We start from the raw sequence: 18,251 nt of genomic DNA, 5'->3' as shown, positions 1-18,251 counted from the left end.
GTATAGTTTCTCAAATGAAAGAGTGTTAAATCCCTTACTAAAACACAACCACTTCTGATAGAATAGGATATTTATAGATACTATCCACAGACCTTTACTTTAGACAGCAAAGAAGCTTTTGTTCACATTGCAAGCGCTGCAAATTTAGCATGCTCTCGTATTGTAAACCATTCAACTATTGTGACATTAATGTTTACCTTACTCCCTAGAAGCTGAAATGTCGCTGCTTCAGGCACATGATACTGTGTTAGTCGAATTTTTGTGTAGACTGTTGTTGGAGTCTGGTGTAACTTAAAAAAATTATCATGTTCTTTTTCTTGAGTTAGCAGCAGATGCAGGTACATAGATCCATTCTGCCGAGTGCTCAATGGTATGGTTAAATTCAATTCCCTGAAAAAAATAAATGGAAATAATTAGGTAAATACTATATCAAATTAAATCAAGCACTTTAAAAGAAAAATTCAAAATAAGTGTCTAAGAATGGTAGTTCCAATAGGGTCATTCCATATCAAATCACCCAATAAAAAATAAATTTTACACCCACCTCCTTAGATTTTCATGAAATTTGGCTCAAATGGTTGTAATACCATCCTGACAACACCTGCAAATTTTTTTATCTCTTACAGTTTTTTTTTTATAAATTTTTAAAGTTTTTATGTTTTGCGTTTTCTGAACCTTCGGAAATGGTCAGTTTATTTTGTATTCAAAACTTTAAATTTGCTTATCTTAAAAACTCTTTTAGATAACATCACGAATTTTTGCAGCAAGTTTATTTATTATACATATTTGAAGATAAAAATGATGCTATTAAAATATATTAATATTTTCTATGAAAAAAAATATATATATATATATGTATTTTTTTTCTTTTTTTTTAACAAATGTTTTGTTCTATAAGAATTGCAATATCTCGAGTCTCAGACCTGATAGAATGCTCAAATTTGTTTTAATTTACTCTTAAACATATAGGCTACTTGATAAAACAAAAATAATGATGGCTTTTTAACATGTTTATTAATTATAGTAGATTACATTAGAATTATGTACAAAGATAGTTTACTTATGGCACTTATGTATAGCCCAACTGATTGCTTGAAACATTGAATTTTTTGAGTAATTTTGTCTTTTTAATAAACATTAATGCTGATTCAAACTGTTTTTCCACTTCATCCAAGAGCTTTCAGTTCTTTTGATACAGTCTTTTTTGAAGTAATACATTCTCCCAGTGCCGCTTGATTGAGGTGTGTCTACTACACAGACTATGTGCTCCAAAGGCACTATGCAGGAATCATCTCTTTCAGGCCAATAAAATGCTGCAGCGGGTCCTGAAGGATGTAGAAATAGAATTTCTGCATCTTCTTCATCATTGAATATTGTTTTTACCAGTCCGAAGTACCAGTTACCATCATAATTTGCAGCCACATAGCAATTTATGGATGGTTCAACACGAACCCAATCAGAAGAAGAATGGAAAGAAAAGACTAAGGAGGGTTTTACACTATCTGTAGTCCTTCTAATTTCAAGGTTGTTTGTTGGAAGTGGTTTGAAGTTATGAAAACTTCTAGTTCCAGGAATGGTTCGGGTTGCTGAAAAACGTTTTTCTAGTTTTAACCGTAGCTAATCAGCTTCTTTTTTGTCAATAAAGTGAAAATGAATGTTTTCAATATTTTTTTCACAAAACTTATACACATCGATTGCTGTCATTATTTGTTCTTTGTCTGAAAGCTGTAAACTGGCTTTCCTTAAAATTCTTTTAATAGTTCCTCCTAGGCCATCACAAATTGACTTCCCATGACTTGTTGCAAAAAAAGAGTGTTGAGCCTTCAAATTAAAGTCTCTTGAGTGTTCAGTCAAATTTTTTAAACTGTTTCTATTTTTGTACTGCCCAGCACAACCATCTGTAAAGTAGTGAACTGAGTCAATGTCAGTATGATGTAATGACAGCCACTTTGTAATTTCTTTTTGTACAAAGTTAACAAAACCAGTGTCATGTTCTTGGTCATCACTAATAAAACATTGGTTGGAAACAAAAACATTGTTTTCCTCATTTCTTAGAAAAACTCCAACTGGGTGTAGAGTACAACCACCTCTATTCCAGTGGTAACTTTGGATCTCATTTTGTATAACAAAGGAATAATTTTCACTGAAATCCATCACAATAATTGCTGTTTTGGGTGGTGGGTCTTCTTTCAATGTTTTAAAGGCTGCTGATTGGGATTTTGCTATAAATGAGTGCAGGGTGATCTTTTCCAATGACCTAACCAATAAAGAAATGTAGTCTTCAACACTGATAGACTGTTTGATCATTTCTGCCCTGTCTGTGTTAACCCACTGACTGATTACAATTCCTTCTTCTAAATCATAATCTTCACTTAGTTTTTCAGTTAAGCACTCTGTTAGTGCAGTATTTGCAGGACAGCTGTTGCAATGATGTAGCATGCAGTTTTGGTTTTCTGTGTTGCACACAAGCATCTTAATTAGGTCTTTATAAGATTCTTCAATTTTCACAGCATCCAGTAATAGTTTAACATTCTGGTGGATACTGCATACACACACAGTGTGTGTGCCTGCAGCACCAGCAAGGATACACCATTTAGGTCTCAAGAAACAAAATTTTGAAAATCCTACTTCTACCTCGGGATTCTCCCATTTGAAAGAATAATAGCGTTCTCTCAAGTTACACAAAATGAGTCTCTTTTGCATGTACACATTTTTTTGAACACTTACTTTGTCTTTTGTTCCAGGTAGCACTCTGGAACTTTCATCCTTTTCATAAAAATCTGTTACAAGTCTTACTGTATTTTCAGAAAGAGTTTTACCTTTTTTTGGACCAGGAGTTTCCAAAATACCCTTTTCAGATTTTAGCTTTCTAGCTTGTCGCACTATGTACTCACTTACATTAAATTCTTTCATCACTTTATTTCGAGTCCAAGAATCTGGAGCCAAGGTCAGAATCTGGATTTTTCTAGACCTCCCAACAGATGAAATCTTCTCTTTCATAAGAGAAATCATTACATCAAAATCCTTTGCTTTCTCAACCACACTTTTATCTTCTTCGTCATCATCAGAACTTGGTGCATCATATTTTAATGCTTTTGAAACTGCCTTTTTTGCAGTCTTTTCAATACTGCGAGCCTTCCTTTTAAAATAAGACCCTTTACTTTGTTCTGACAAGCCATGAAGCTTTATTGGTGTTAAACCTAAATAATCAAGAGCAATGTTTGTTTGTACGAGGGATTCATTTCTGGATTCCAATGATTCTAATTCAACCATGACTTCATCATCTGTTTCACTTTCATTGACTTCAACTCTTAATTTTTCCTCACAAAAGTTACGGCATGTTGAGCAAAGCTTTTGTCCAGGTTTTATGCTAATATTTTTTGTCAGTAATTGTTTAGAAAGATCCAAGCCTACACTTCTCAACGATTTCTTGATGGGCTTTTTGTGTTTTTTTAGTGGGTCTACATATGTTGTTTGATACTTTTCAAAAAAAAGTAGTAGCTGTGGTGTGAACATATATTCTTAAATTCACACAGATTAATTCCAGATCGTAAGTGGATCAAATCTTTTTCTTCCTCACTCAATTCTGATACCGGTTGTAACTTTTTTGAAGGTGTGTAGGTTGTTTGGAAACAGTCAGATTTTTTAAATAACCCTACACTACAGGTTTGAATATCTGACATACTGATTTCACTTTTGGTCTGATTACTGTTCTGGTTACTTTTGTAGGATATTGGAAAAGAATCTCTGTAAACTAAGCAACAGTACTTACTGAGAGTTCGAATAAACTTAATAAAATACTATCCAAGCACTATTTAGCACTGTAATAATTTTTTACTTCAAAACACGGGAGTAACAATACAAAATCCAAGTGTACAGTCGTGGACAAAACGAGCGAGACCCCTCGCCTTTTCGTTATGCTGATCCGCACAGCTTTAAAGTCTGCTACACAGCATAACAGGCAAGGCGACGAAGTGCTACCAACATACTATGCAAGTTCGCTCAGCTGATGTGCTGAGATAGCTAGCACTGGAGAAACTCGCGCTTCGAAGACACCACAGCATCGTCTGCCACCACTTCGTGAAAAACGAAATACCTCAAGTATAAGCCAATGTGTTGTATTCGCATATCTGTGACTATGACTTGGATCTAAATTGTGGTTATGGATAGTACATACGCTCAGATTGCAAATCTAACATCATGAATAAAGACAAGGGGAAATAAATTAGGCGTCCTTCCTCTTCCGTAACATCATATTTTAGTTATTCTTTCTTAAAAGAACTGTGCAGAAAATCATTCACCAGAAGCGAATAATTTTTTAGTAACACGAGATGATATTAACAGCTTGCCGGCGCGGGTTAGTTCAACGGCGTGAAATCGCGGATCGAGTGGCTCCTTGCGCCGTCAGTTCGAATCCTTCCCCGTGCATGGATTTGTGTTAGGTCTAGGGGACTGATGACCTAAGCAGTTTGGTGGCATAGTGCTTAGAGTCATGTTCTGACCTTTCGCGTAAATTTTCTTTACATAAACGGCCGATCTTTAGATTGCGTTGACATAGCTCACTTTTTTACACCACCAAGGGACCGTATACCGCAGGAAGTGCGATACATTTCCGCTTATTATGTCCACCCGTACTCGAGGTAAATGGGCTTTAAGGGTTGGGTAGACAGATAGACGGTTAAGAAAGTGAGACTAGTAGGGTTCCATTTTTACTGATTCACGTGACGAAATCCTAACAACGAAAATAGCTATCACAGTTACTGAAGATGAGCGCCGCATAATAATTTCCCCTACTCTTTATTCGAAATGCTCCAGTTGCAGTCGATACATCAGCATGTTAATCGTAGATAAGCTTTCGATTCAAATCACGTTTACAGCAATGCAAATAAAATCCATTTGCCTATACATGTAGTAATTCAGATCCCACTATTAATGCCACCGCGTTTTAGTTGTGCGAGCATTCCCATTGCTAGCTACCTTAAGGATCACCTCGGCTAATGAACGTTTTCTGGCTGTGGCGCGTCTAATGGAGAATTCGAAACATTGTAGAATACGTTTGGCAGCTACGTCGCCGTTTATTCCCTGGGTTGGTGCAGATTTATCCTACTAAATTTACTGGCTAATAACAGTTTTTTGTTATTTCCATAAACATCCCGAATGATTGTCACATAAGCGGTGACATAAAGGTAGACAATTCATGTTTTTGAGTCCAGAAAGCTCTGTGTAACAGAAACTGCAGATAATTTTGCCATTTTCATTGCGAAATTGCCGGTTTATTCATGTCTGGGGTAATAATAGACGGATGTTTGCCTGGGTTGTCTGCTAGCGTAGTGAAAGGTGTTTGCTTCTGCAAGGGAGGTCTGGTTTGTTTTTGGTTCTAATCTCGATGGAGGCAGACAGGCTATCAGTAAAGGAATTTTAAGAAATTCTCGCACCCCCAATACGTTTTATTGCTACCTTTATTCTGTACCGGCGCCCCAAGGATGTCGAATGAAACTCTTGTAGAATTTCATACTTGTTACTACCTACTTTTTCCGCTTCTGTCAATAACTGAATTGACTTAAGTGTGGCACTGAATGATTTTTAACTGAATTTCGTTATGAATCTTCACGCAATGCTAAATTTGCACATTTTCATGGTAGGTCAACAACGGTAACCCAGTATGACTGGTCTGAACGTTGACACGGACCATTTCGCGGCCGAATGTGCATAATATTTTGATAATTCGTAACGATCTGGGATACTTTGTCTTACTAAAACAGTTATGTTATCTAGATAAGCTGAAATTCATTTTTATTAGTACAGTTCACACTAATTAGTGTTTCTTCTTTCATTTATATCTTATATTTAGGTGTTGTGGTTAAGACACTAATCAGCATTGATATATTCTTACGCATAATTGAAAATAGTCTGACAAATTTCTGATATTTCCAGAATGAGATTTTCACTCTGCAGCGGAGTGTGCGCTGATATGAAACTTCCTGGCAGATTAAAACTGTGTGCCGGACCGAGACTCGAACTCGGGACCTTTGCCTTTCGCGGGCAAGTGCTCTACCAACTGAGCTACCCAATCACGCGTGAGGACGGGGCGTGAGTCGCGCCTGGGTAGCTCAGTTGGTAGAGCACTTGCCTGCGAAAGGTAAAGGTCCCGAGTTCGAGTCTCGGTCCGGCACATAGTTTTAATCTGCCAGGAAGCTTCAAATTTCGGATAGTTTTTCAATTTCACGCCTATGCATAGTATGTTGGTAGCACTTCATCTCCTTGCCTGTTATGCTGTGTAGCAGACTTTAAAGCTGTGCGGATCAGCATAATGAAAAGGCGAGGGGTCTCGCTCGTTTTGTCCACGACTGTACATTGTTACTCCAAGAAGACAAAAACTTATTTTCGGTGTCTAAGTCACTTGGCATTTTTTATTTTTAAAACATAATTAATATTATTTTAAAAATTAGATAACTATTAAACAGGTTAAAAAGCCAACATAATTTTTCTTTTATCTAATAGCCTATACAATTAAGAGTATTTTAAAACAAATTTGAGCTTTCTATTAGGTCTGAGACTCTAGATATTGCAGTTTTTGTAAAACTAAACATCCGTTAGCTAAATAAATAAATAAAAAAAAAACTTATAAATTTTTTTTCATTTGGAAGAATTTAATATATCTTTATGGTAATTTTTTTTTTAGCATTTAGATATAATACACAAACTTATTCCAAAATTTCATACTGATATCTTGAGTATTCTTTAATATACAAATTTTTTTAGTTGTGAGGACACGTTTAAGTTACAATTTTCGACTGCTGAAACAAAGCCAAATCTAAAAACTTTAAAAATTTATAAAAAAAAACTATAAGAGATAGAGCAAAAAAATTTTACAAGTGCTTTCAGGATGATAAAAGAAGTAATTGTACCAAGTTTCATCACCCAATAGAAAATATGATCAATACTCTTACAGTGACAGAGAATGCTACAAAAACAGTACATTTAAATGATAAAAAGGATAATGAAATAAATCATAAAATATACCATAAAAACATTCTAAAACATAAAATAGAAGATAGATACACTGATTACACATGGAATGAACTGTTTGCCATAGCAAGCGGTTTATTAATTTGTTAGCAGCTGTAACTTAATATCAATGGGTGTCAAAGAGAGACAGCACAATTAAAATTTAACATCTCATTCATTGGAGGTCACTAAAAACAAAGCTAAAACAAATTAAGAGTGTGGTGGAAATTTTAAAAAGAAGGAACTCAGTTTTCACCATAAAGGAAACCACATAAAACCTAAATCCAGATGTCTGGACAAGGATTTTAAGCACCTTCTCTAGACCTGATCAAACGTGAATCTGGAGTCTTCACCACTGTGTCATTTCATTTCTGAAGTACATTATCAACCGACTGTTAAACAACACAGTGCAAAATTTCATATCGTTAACTATTAATTACAGAGAATTCACTTCACCATTATATCTTCTGTTACATCTGCTACAATATAGAAAGTATTTCTTCCTATAACAGCTATATTATGTCTTCTGTTACAGTCGATGATACAAGGAAATACCATATCTACTACGAATGTTCATACATTCGATATGGGATTACATAAATTCAATCTGACAGTACTAACAACCGTTCTGTACGAATCTCAAAGATAGAATGAATTTTCTTTTTTCTTCCTTGGCATAAACACCACTGTATGGCATACCTATTTTCTCTGAGCTAGGATGTCATAGCACAGAATAACTGCCCTTGTGTACCAGAAACTATCATCACCATTCTGCCTTGGAGACACATGGCATTCATCCAGGCCAGAATACATGTGCAAACAATAACAACTTCCAAACTATTTAAATTTCTAAACTAAGTAGCTAACATTTATCTTCACTGTGCTGATGACCATTTGTTGGCTAAGTAGATTTCAGGTAACACATCACTTTACCAAATGTGATACGTTACACTACATATCCCTGCCCTTTGATGATTATGTCATCACAACTATATTACATAAATAAATAATATTTGTAGTTATGAAAACCTTATAACATTAAAATAGTGACATACATCTCTTTTATTTTATCGACTCTAAGCTTCTTGAACTGGAAGCTATTTACGCATAGCATCTGTATGGAACACCAAATTAATATATGTAAACTTTAAAAGCCTTTAAGCATGTTGTTGTTGTTGTTGTTGTTGTTGTCGTCGTCGTCTTCAGTCCAGAGACTGGTTTGACGCAGCTCTCCATGCTACTCTATCCCGTGTAAGCTTCTTCATCTCACAGTACCTACTGCAACCTACATCCTTCTGAATCTGCTTAGTGTATTCATCTCTTGGTCTCCCTCTACGATTTTTACCCTCCGCACTGCCCTCCAATACTAAATTTGTGTTCCCTTGATGTCTCAGAATATGCCCTACCAACCGATCCCTTCTTCTAGTCAAGTTGTGCCACAAATTTCTCTTCTCCCCAATTCTATTCAATACCTCCTCATTAGTTATGTGACCTACACATCTAATCTTCAGCATCCTTCTGTAGCACCACATTTCAAAAGCTTCTATTCTCTTTTTGTCTCAACTATTTATTGTCCACATTTCACTTCCATACATGGCTACACTCCATACAAATACCTTCAGAAAAAACTTCCTAACACCTAAATCTATACTCAATGTTAACAAATTTCTCTTCTTCAGAAATGCCTTCCTTGCCACTGCCAGTCTACATTTTATATCCTCTCTACTTCGACCATCATCAGTTATTTTGCTCCCCAAATAGCAAAACTCATTTACTACTTTAAGTGTCTCATATCCTAATCTAATACTCTCAGCTTCACCCGATTTAATTCGACTACATTCCATTACCCTCGTTTTGCTTTTGTTGATGTTCGTCTTATATCCTCCTTTCAAGACACTGTCCATTCCGTTCAGCTGCTCTTCCAGGTCTATTGCTGTCTCTGACACAATTACAATGTCATCGGCGAACCTCACAGTTTTTATTTCTTCTCCATGGATTTTGATTTCCTACTCCAAATTTTTCTTTTGTTTCCTTTACTGCTTGCTCAATATACAGATTTAATAACATCGGGGATAGGCTACAACCCTGTCTCACCCCCTTCCCAACCACTGCTTCCCTTTCATGTCCCGTGACTCTTATAACTGCCATCTGGTTTCTGTACAAATTGTAAATAGCCTTTCGCTCCCTGTATTTTACCCCTGCCACCTTTAGAATTTGGAAGAGAGTATTCCAATCAACATTGTCAAAAGCTTTCTCTAAGTCTACAAATGCTATAAATGTAGGTTTGCCTTTCCTTAATCTTTCTTCTAAGATAAGTCATAGGGTCAGGATTGCCTCATATGTTCCAACACTTCTACGGAATCCAAACTGATCTTCCCCAAGGTCGTCTTCTACCAGTTTTTCCATTTGTCTGTAAAGAATTTGTGTTAGTATTTTGCAACCATGGCTAATTAAACTGATAGTTCGGTAATTTTCACATCTGTCATTCCCTGCTTTCTTTTGGATTTGAATTATTATGTTCTTCTTGAAGTCTGAGGGTATTTCGCCTGTCTCATACATCTTGCTCACCAGATAGTAGAGTTTTGTCATGGCTATCAGTAGTTCTAATGGAATGTTGTCTACTCCCGGAGCCTTGTTTCGACTTAGGTCTTTCAGTGCTCTGTCAAACTCTTTACGCAGTATCCCCATTTCATCTTCATCTACATCCTCTTCCATTTCCATAATATTGTCCTCAGGTACATTGCCTTTGTATGGACCCTCTATATACTCCTTCCACCTTTCTGCTTTCCCTTCTTTGCTTAGAACTGGGTTTCCATCAGAGCTCTTGATATTCATGCAAGTGGTTTTCTTTTCTCCAAAGGTCTCTTTAATTTTTCTGTAGGCAGTATCTATCTTACCCCTAGTGATATATGCCTCTACATCTTTACATTTGTCATCTAGCCATCCGTACTTAACCATTTTGCACTTCCTGTCGATCTCATTTTAGAGACGTTTGTATTCCCTTTTGCCTGCTTCATTTACTGCATTTTTGTATTTTCTTCTTTCATCAATTAAATGCGCTATCTCTTCTGTTACCCAAGGATTTCTATTAGCCCTCGTCTTTTTACCTACTTGATCCTCTGCTGCCTTCACTACTTCACCCCTCAAAGCTACCCATTCTTCTTCTACTGTATTTCTTTCCCCCATTCTTGTCAATTGTTCGGTAATACTCTCCCTGAAACTATCTACCACCTCTGGTTCTGTCAGTTTATCCAGGTCCCATCTCCTTAAATTCCCATCTTTTTGCAGTTTCTTTAGTTTTAGTCTACAGTTCATAACCAATAGATTGTGGTCAGAGCCTACATCTGCCCCTGGAAATGTCTTACAATTTAAAACCTGGTTCCTAAATCTCTGTCTTACCATTATATAATCTATCTGACACCCGTCAGTATCTCCAAGCTTCTTCCATGTATACAACCTTCTTTTATGATTCTTGAACCAAGTGTTAGCTACGATTAAGTTATGCTCTGTGCACAATTCTACCAGGGGGCTTCCTCTTTCATTCCTTACTCCCATTCCATATTCACCTAATAAGTTTCCTTCTCTTCCTTTTCCTACTATCAAATTCCAATCACCTGTGACTATTAAATTTTCGTCTCCCTTCACTATCTCAGTAATTACTTTTATCTCATCATACATTTCATCAATCTCTTCGTCATCTGCAGAGCTAGTCGGCATATAAACTTGTACTACTGTGGTAGGTGTGGACTTTGTACCTATCGTGGCCACAATAACGCGTTCACTATGCTGTTTGTAGTAGCTTACTTGCATTCTTATTTTTTTATTCATTATTAAACCTACTCCTGCATTACCCCTATTTGATTTTGTATTTATAACCCTGTATTCACCTGACCAGAAGTCTTGTTGCTCCTGGCACTGAACTTCACTAATTCCCACTATATCTAACTTTACCCTATCCATTTCCCTTTTTAAATTTTCTAACCTACCTGCCCGATTAAGGGATCTGATATTCCATGCTCCAACCCGTAGAACACCAGTTTTCTTTCTCCTGTTAACTATGTCCTCCTGAATAGTACCCACCCAGAGATCTGAATGGGAGACTATTTTACCTCCAGAATATTTTATCCAAGAGGACACCATCATCATTTAACCATACAGTAAAGCTGCATGCCCTCGGGAAAAATGACGGCTGTAGTTTCCCCTTGCTTTCAGCCGTTCGCAGTACCAGCTCAGCAAGGCCATTTTGGTTAGTGTTACAGGGCCAGATCAGTCAATCATCCAGACTGTTGCCCCTGCAACTACTGAAAAGGCTGCTGCCCCTCTTCAGGAACCATACATTTGTATGGCCTCTCAACAGATACCCCTCCATTGTGGGTGCACCTACTGTACAGCTATCTGTATCGTTGAGGCACGCAAGCCTCCCCACCAACGGCAAGGTCCATGGTTCATTGGGGGGGGGGGGGGGGGGGGGGGGCTTTAAGCATAACATAGCTGTAATGTGACTTAAACAAAACCTACGTATACCTTGTCTCAGTTTATTTGTACCATTTGACTACCAAAAATAAGAGGGCTGGTAAACGAGTTACACCTCCAATTCTTCCTCCAATTCATTTAACATCCTATAGACATCAAGACTGTTAGAGATGGAGCACAAGCTCAGATTGTTGCAGGGATAGGGAAGGAAATCAGCCGTGTCCTTCCAAAGGAACCATCTGGGCAAAACCTAAATCAGAATGGTGGATGCAGATTTGAACCTTTGCCCTGCTGTATGAGAGTCCCGTGTGCTAAGCACTCCACCATCTCACTTGGTGAAACTAATGGGATAAACCTGTCAGCATAAAGGGTGTTCAGAAATTTCTGTTAAAAAATTCTAGGAATTTTAGACAGGAGTGAGTACATAATATTTTGAATAGCAACCTGTATCTGGAAACATACCATTTCCATTGTACGATGGTTTTAGTTCAGATGTGTAATGCATCCACATCTGCGTATAAGTACATGGTATCACGTAACATTCCGCTAGTGCGGACAGAATTTGCTTCGTGATATATTACCCCTGTTAAAATGGACCGTTTACCAATTGCGGAAAAGGTTGATATCGTGTTGATGTAAGGCTATTGTGTTCAAAATGCCCAACAGGCGTGTGCTATGTATGCTGCTCGGTATCCTGGACGACATCATCCAAGTGTCCAGACCGTTCGCCGGAAAGTTATGTTATTCAAGGAAACAGGAAGTGTTCAGCCACATGTGAAATGGCAACCACAACCTGCAACAAATGATGATGCCCAAGTAGTGTTTTAGCTGCTGTCACAGCTAATCTGCACATCAGTAGCAGACAAATTGCGTGAGAATCGGGAATCTCAAAAACGTCGGTGTTGAGAATGTTACATCAACATCGATTGCACCCGCACCATATTTCTATGCAGCAGGAATTGCATGGTGACAACTCTGAACATCGTGTACAGTTCTGCCAATGGGCACAAGAGAAATTACGGGACGATGACAGATTTTTTGCACGCATTCTATTTAGCGACAAAGCGTCATTCACCAACAGCGGTAACATAAACCGGCATAATATGCACTAATAGGCAACAGAAAATCCACGATGGCTGCGACAAGTGGAACATGAGAGACCTTGACGGGTTAATGTATGGTGCGGCCATTTTATCAATGGCAATCTAAATGGTGCAATGTATGCTGATTTCCTACATAATGTTCTACCGATGTTACTACAAGATCTTTCACTGCATGACAGAATGGCAATGTACTTCCAACATGATGGATGTCTGGCACATAGATCGCATGCGGTTGAAGCAGTATTGAATAGCATATGTCATGACAGCTGGATTGGTTGTCAAAGCACCATACCATGGCCCACACATTCACAGGATCTGACGGCCCCAGATTTCTTTCTGTGGGGGAAGTTGAAGGATATTTGCTATCGTGATCCACCGACAATGCCTGACAACATGCGTCAGCGCATTGTCAATGCATGTGCGAACATTACGGAAGACAAACTCCTCGCTGTTGAGAGGAATCTCGTTACACGTATTGTCAAATGGATTGAGGTTGACCGACATCATTTTGAGCATTTATTGCATTACTGTGGTATTTACAGGTAAACATACTGTAACAGCATGCGTTCTCAGAGATGATAAGTTCACAAAGGTACATGTATCACAATGGAACAACCAAAATAAAATGTTCAAACGTACCTGCGTTCTGTATTTTAATTTAAAAAACCTACCTGTCACCAACTGTTCATCTAAAATTTTGAGTAATATGTTTGTGACTATTACGCGCCATCTATCACAAAGCAAAAAAATTGGTCCAACTAAAACATTCATATTTCTTTACGTACTACACGAACATGTAATAAAAAATGGGGGTTCCTATTTTAAAAAATGCAGTTGATCTATGGCAGTGCCATCTAGCGGGCCAACCATAGCGCCATCTGGTTTTCCCCTTCAAGCTATACAAGTTTCGTTCTATGTAGTTTTTTTGTTTGATGCTTATTTCATGAGAGATTTGGCCCGGTCACGATCAATGGACCACCCTGTATATTTGACACACACGAGATTATTCATTTTACTGTAGATGTGATGGAATTAGGTACATAAAGTGTGATGAAGTCATCTGATATTCTCACAGGAGATTAGTTACATGTTTGTTATCGGTGATAAGAATGTCCTCTTATGATACATTTAACTTGGGTTCTGCTTTTGCTGAGAATACATCACACATATTCTTTCGGAGACAATGTCATCTTGCATGAAATACATAAGATTAATAAGAATCAGTCTAGTTCATTTGTACGAGGGCTGGAACTTAGATAGTGGCAACTATTTATTCACAATCAATACAATAGAGTTACATGTTGGCTTCTGTTACTGTCCTTCAAAATAGTCACCAGCATTGTGTAGAACCCATTGCCAGCAATGTGGAATGCGTAGTATATCATTAGCAGAGCCTGTTCTGTTGATGGTGCAAACAGAGCAGTCTACTACCTGTCGAATCGCTGAAGCAGTTCTGAAGCGAATGCCACAAAGTGGATCCTTCATCTTTGGAATCTAATCAAAGTCACAAGGACTTACGTCTGGGGAGAATGGTGGATGGTACAGTACTTCCCAGTCCCATCGACTGAACAGAGCAGCCACAGCTTGTGCTGTATGTGCCCGCACATTGTCATGCAAAATGATGGGTGGGTTGCGCAGAAAGTGTCACTGTTTCTTTCACAAAGCTGGTCGCAGATGACTCCCCAAAAATGAACAGTAATATTGAGCATTGATGGTGTGCCGTGTTGGAACATAATGCGTTAGGATAACATTATCACAGTCATAAACAAGAATCGCCATAACTTTCACCATACTGGGGCTCTGACGCACTTTCAACTTTCGCAACGACCCATAATGATGCCATTCGTTGGATTGGTGTTTCAGTGGCCCAGTGGCTCATATGATGTGGCCCATGTCTCATCCAGTGTTACGATATGGCGTAAGAAAGCCTCTCCTTTGTGCTCTTAGTGTTCCAAGTACCCTCAAGCGCTGTAACGCACCCATTTCTGCATTTCTGTCAAGTAATGCGGAACCCATCGTGATGCAATTTTTCGCATGCCCAGGCGTTCCTTCAGGATGCAAAGCACAGTCGTATGCACTAATCCGGTTTCATGGGCAAGCTCACAAATCGTATGGTGTCAATCACTGTCCACTAACGTGGCAACAGCATGCACTTTTTCTTCAGAGACGCTAGGACGACCTACCCGATGCATGTCTGCCACAGTTTGCTGACGTTCATTGAAGGCTTTTACCCAACGTGCCACTGTTCTGTACAGCAATGCCGATTCCCCGCATGCCTCTTGAAGACCTTGATGACACTGTCGTGCTCTACAGCCTCTGGCATATTCAATCTTGATCCAACTCCGTTGTCCCTGTTCTGAAAACATAGTGACACCGTTACGTTAGACCATTCGCTCACAAGTGACTGTGTTCCCCTCGACTGTACGCACGCCAGTGACATGGGACGCGTAACTCCATTTGCTTGGAGGTAGGTCAACAACGTGTGCTATCAGCGACAATAGTAGATTCCATTGCATAGTGTCTCCACAGCAGTGTTGCCACTATTTAATTTCCAACCTATGTATTTACTAAGACACCGTCAAGTGGTCATATATGCACTCGAAAGACAACTGAAATTAGTCAGCTGTAAGTCAGAAGAATAATTATATAGCTTCATACAACTTCCATACAATCTGTACATGTTAGCAATGTCAGGTTGGGGAGAGGGAGATTATAAGGGGAAAAGTATGGAATTTAGATTATATCAACGAAAATATTCAATTTTTTAAAATGTAATGTAACTGGATAGATAAAAAACTACTCACTAAACTGCGGCAGGAGAACACACACAAGAAAGGTATTATGTACGCAAGCTTTTGGAACCAGTGGCTCCTTCTTCTGGTAGAACGGTACAAGGGGAAGGAAGAAGGGTGAAGGTAAACGACAGTTGAAGTTTTAGGAAAAGGGGAAGAGTTCGGAAAAGCCATCCAGAACCCCAGGTCTGGGGAGAGTTACTGGACAGGATGAGAAGGAAAGACTGACTGTTGGGGACTACACTGGACGATATCTGAAAACCTGAGAGATTAAAGGTGGAAGAAAGAGTAAAATGCAAGACAGAGATTACTGCTAAAACATTGTGCAAGAGTGAATAAGAGTGAAAACCTAAGTGCATTGTACTTTATAGAGGTGGGAGGGGACGGCGAAAAAATGCTGAGCTGGTCTCGGCATTTCTTCACAGTAACTATTCCTCTCTTCATTCCATTTTAATTTTCTGCATCTTTGATTTCTGATCTTTCTATTTTTCACTGTACCCTTCCCACCTCTATGCACTTAAGCTTTTTGCTCTTATTAACTCATGGACAATGTTTTAGCAGTAATCTCTGTCTTGCATATTACCCTATCTTCCACCTTTAAGCACTCAGGTTTTCAAATCTTGTCCAGTGCAGTTCCCAAACAATCACTCTTTCCTTCTCATCTCGTCCGGTAAGTCTCCCATGACCAGGGGTTCTGGGTGACTTCTCTGAACTCTACCCCTTTTCCTAAGCCTTACCTGTCCTCTTCCTTCCCCTTCAACCCTTCTGCCAGGAGGAGGAGCCACTGGCTCCGAAAGCTTGCATGTGTAACGCCTTTTTTGTGTGTTCTCCAGCTGGAACTTGGTGAGTAGATTTTTCATTTATCCAATTACACTGAATTAAGTTTATGGTTGATGACGTGCCAACATCCAAATTAAAGCCAAAATTTACTGTGAATATCCATAATCACATAAGTTGGCATTGATTTGGATAACCTAATATAAGTTTGTAATAAGTATTTTAATGTCAATAAATAATAACAATGAGATACTGTTAAGTCAGATTGCTGACATAAATGGAGTAGAGGAACAATTGGGAAACACAATGAAAGAAAACTAGGCCTCACATATGGGTTCACAATAAGGTAGGAGTAAGCTCATATGAATACAAGCGGGTACAGAGAAGAGACACATAAAGTTATGAGTAGGATGACGTACCTTCACATACGAGGTATGGAATGAATGGAATTTGTGTATCAAGGAAGGGGGACCTAATCCTGTGGCCAGGAAAAAGAAAAATATGTATATAGGGACATAATCACTGTGACAAATGTTGTACGAGATGTGAGACATCTTTCTGGGGAAAGGTGTGTTATATGAGTATAGTTTCTATAGAGGTAGAACCCTAAAGATTTTGGGGCTTAGTCCAAATTTATGTACTACAGGAATGTACCCGAGCTGCAGTGGTCTAATATGTATACTAAATTAAGAAATTATTAAGATGAGATAAATGTCAGAGTTTTGCATGCTGGCTATAAACAAAGTTTACAAGAGGGAAGAATTGTATGTACAAAATTCAAAAGTTACTGGACACTCAAAATTTAACTCCATATAGTGATCAAACGAGATAAAATTATTATACTTTAATACAATGTTATCTGATACCCATGTGGGGACAATTATAGCTGTAGTTGGATATTTACTGTTATTTTTACAATGAGACACAATGAGTGTAATACATTTTTGTTTCAGTTTGGCATTCAGTACGATTTATTTTTGCTAGAAACATTTATTGGAATGTGTTCTCATATTCATTATTCAAAAAAACCTTTGAACAAACTATCAACTATGTATTCTGTTAGTTGGGGGAAAAGATTATACTTCTTTTTAACTACAGCAGAACTAATAAGCAGCATAGAATAGTAATGGCTCTTCAATATGCTGAAAACTGCCCTAGCAATATCTCTGCTTCAGAGATATTTAATCATAGACTGTTGAGCAAAAGTAATAATTTCTTCCCCCTCCCCAAAAAAAGAAAAATTTAAAAACAGCTTTAACTTGTATTTCTAAATTGATACACATACTCTAACATAATTGCTTGGCATATTATTGTTTAAATATTATTGCTACTTTCATGTATGTATGTGGCCTTTAAAACTGCAAAAAAAGTAGCATGAGGTATAACTTCCTCCACCTACAATTATGAAGAAAGTTGTGTGAGACAAATGGTGCTTTACTCATCACAATTTATTCATTGGCCAATTTATACACAGTCCAACTGCTTCGTTACTATCTGCACAGTAACTTTATTCATTAAAAAATAAATAAATAAAAAACAAAAATCATAACTAGTAATTTTTGGCACTGCAATAGTCTTACAAAAAAAAGGAGGAAGGAAGGAAGGAAGAGGAGGAGGAGGAAGGAAGGAAGGAAGGAAGGAAGGAAGGAAGGAAGAGGAAGGAAGGGAGACTTTTCCTCTTCAGCCGTTGCCACCTATCATGCAACATCTCCTAATGTGATACTATCCAAGATTTTGTTAGTTGTACTCACTCGTCACATCTAATCTGATTATTAAAATACATTCCCTTCAATATCTTTCATGTTTTGAAAAGGAAGGAGACAATCTTGTGAATTGTCAAATTTCCAAATCAGGCTACAACTTCATACAGAAAATAAAAACAAGTATAGACTATTTTCTAGGGTACCTAGCAAGTGAAAAGGTGCACGTCATTTCCATTTTCAAGAAGGGTCATAGGACAGAGGCACATAATTATAGTCCTGTATCACTGACAATGAAACTGGAGAAACTCCAAAAAGGTACAAACTGAAGGAGATGGGGACTGGATAGACAGAAAGCACCAAAGATTGTAGGGAGTTTCAGAGAGAGTATTAGGGAA

At 38.0% G+C, this 18,251-nt stretch overlaps 1 protein-coding gene across 1 annotated transcript in view; it reads right to left on the bottom strand.

The window, feature by feature from the left end:
* Positions 1–18,251, bottom strand: part of LOC124607917 (cleft lip and palate transmembrane protein 1-like protein) — a 161,191-nt gene that overhangs the window by 88,410 nt on the left and 54,530 nt on the right. The window contains exon 3 of the mRNA XM_047139943.1: positions 198–390. Coding sequence (XP_046995899.1) covers positions 198–390 — 193 coding nt within the window. The remainder of the gene's footprint in view (positions 1–197; positions 391–18,251) is intronic.

This window comes from Schistocerca americana, chromosome 1 (assembly GCF_021461395.2).
Source record: "Schistocerca americana isolate TAMUIC-IGC-003095 chromosome 1, iqSchAmer2.1, whole genome shotgun sequence".
Taxonomy (NCBI): domain Eukaryota; kingdom Metazoa; phylum Arthropoda; class Insecta; order Orthoptera; family Acrididae; genus Schistocerca; species Schistocerca americana.
This window is presented reverse-complemented; position numbering and strand designations above follow the sequence as displayed.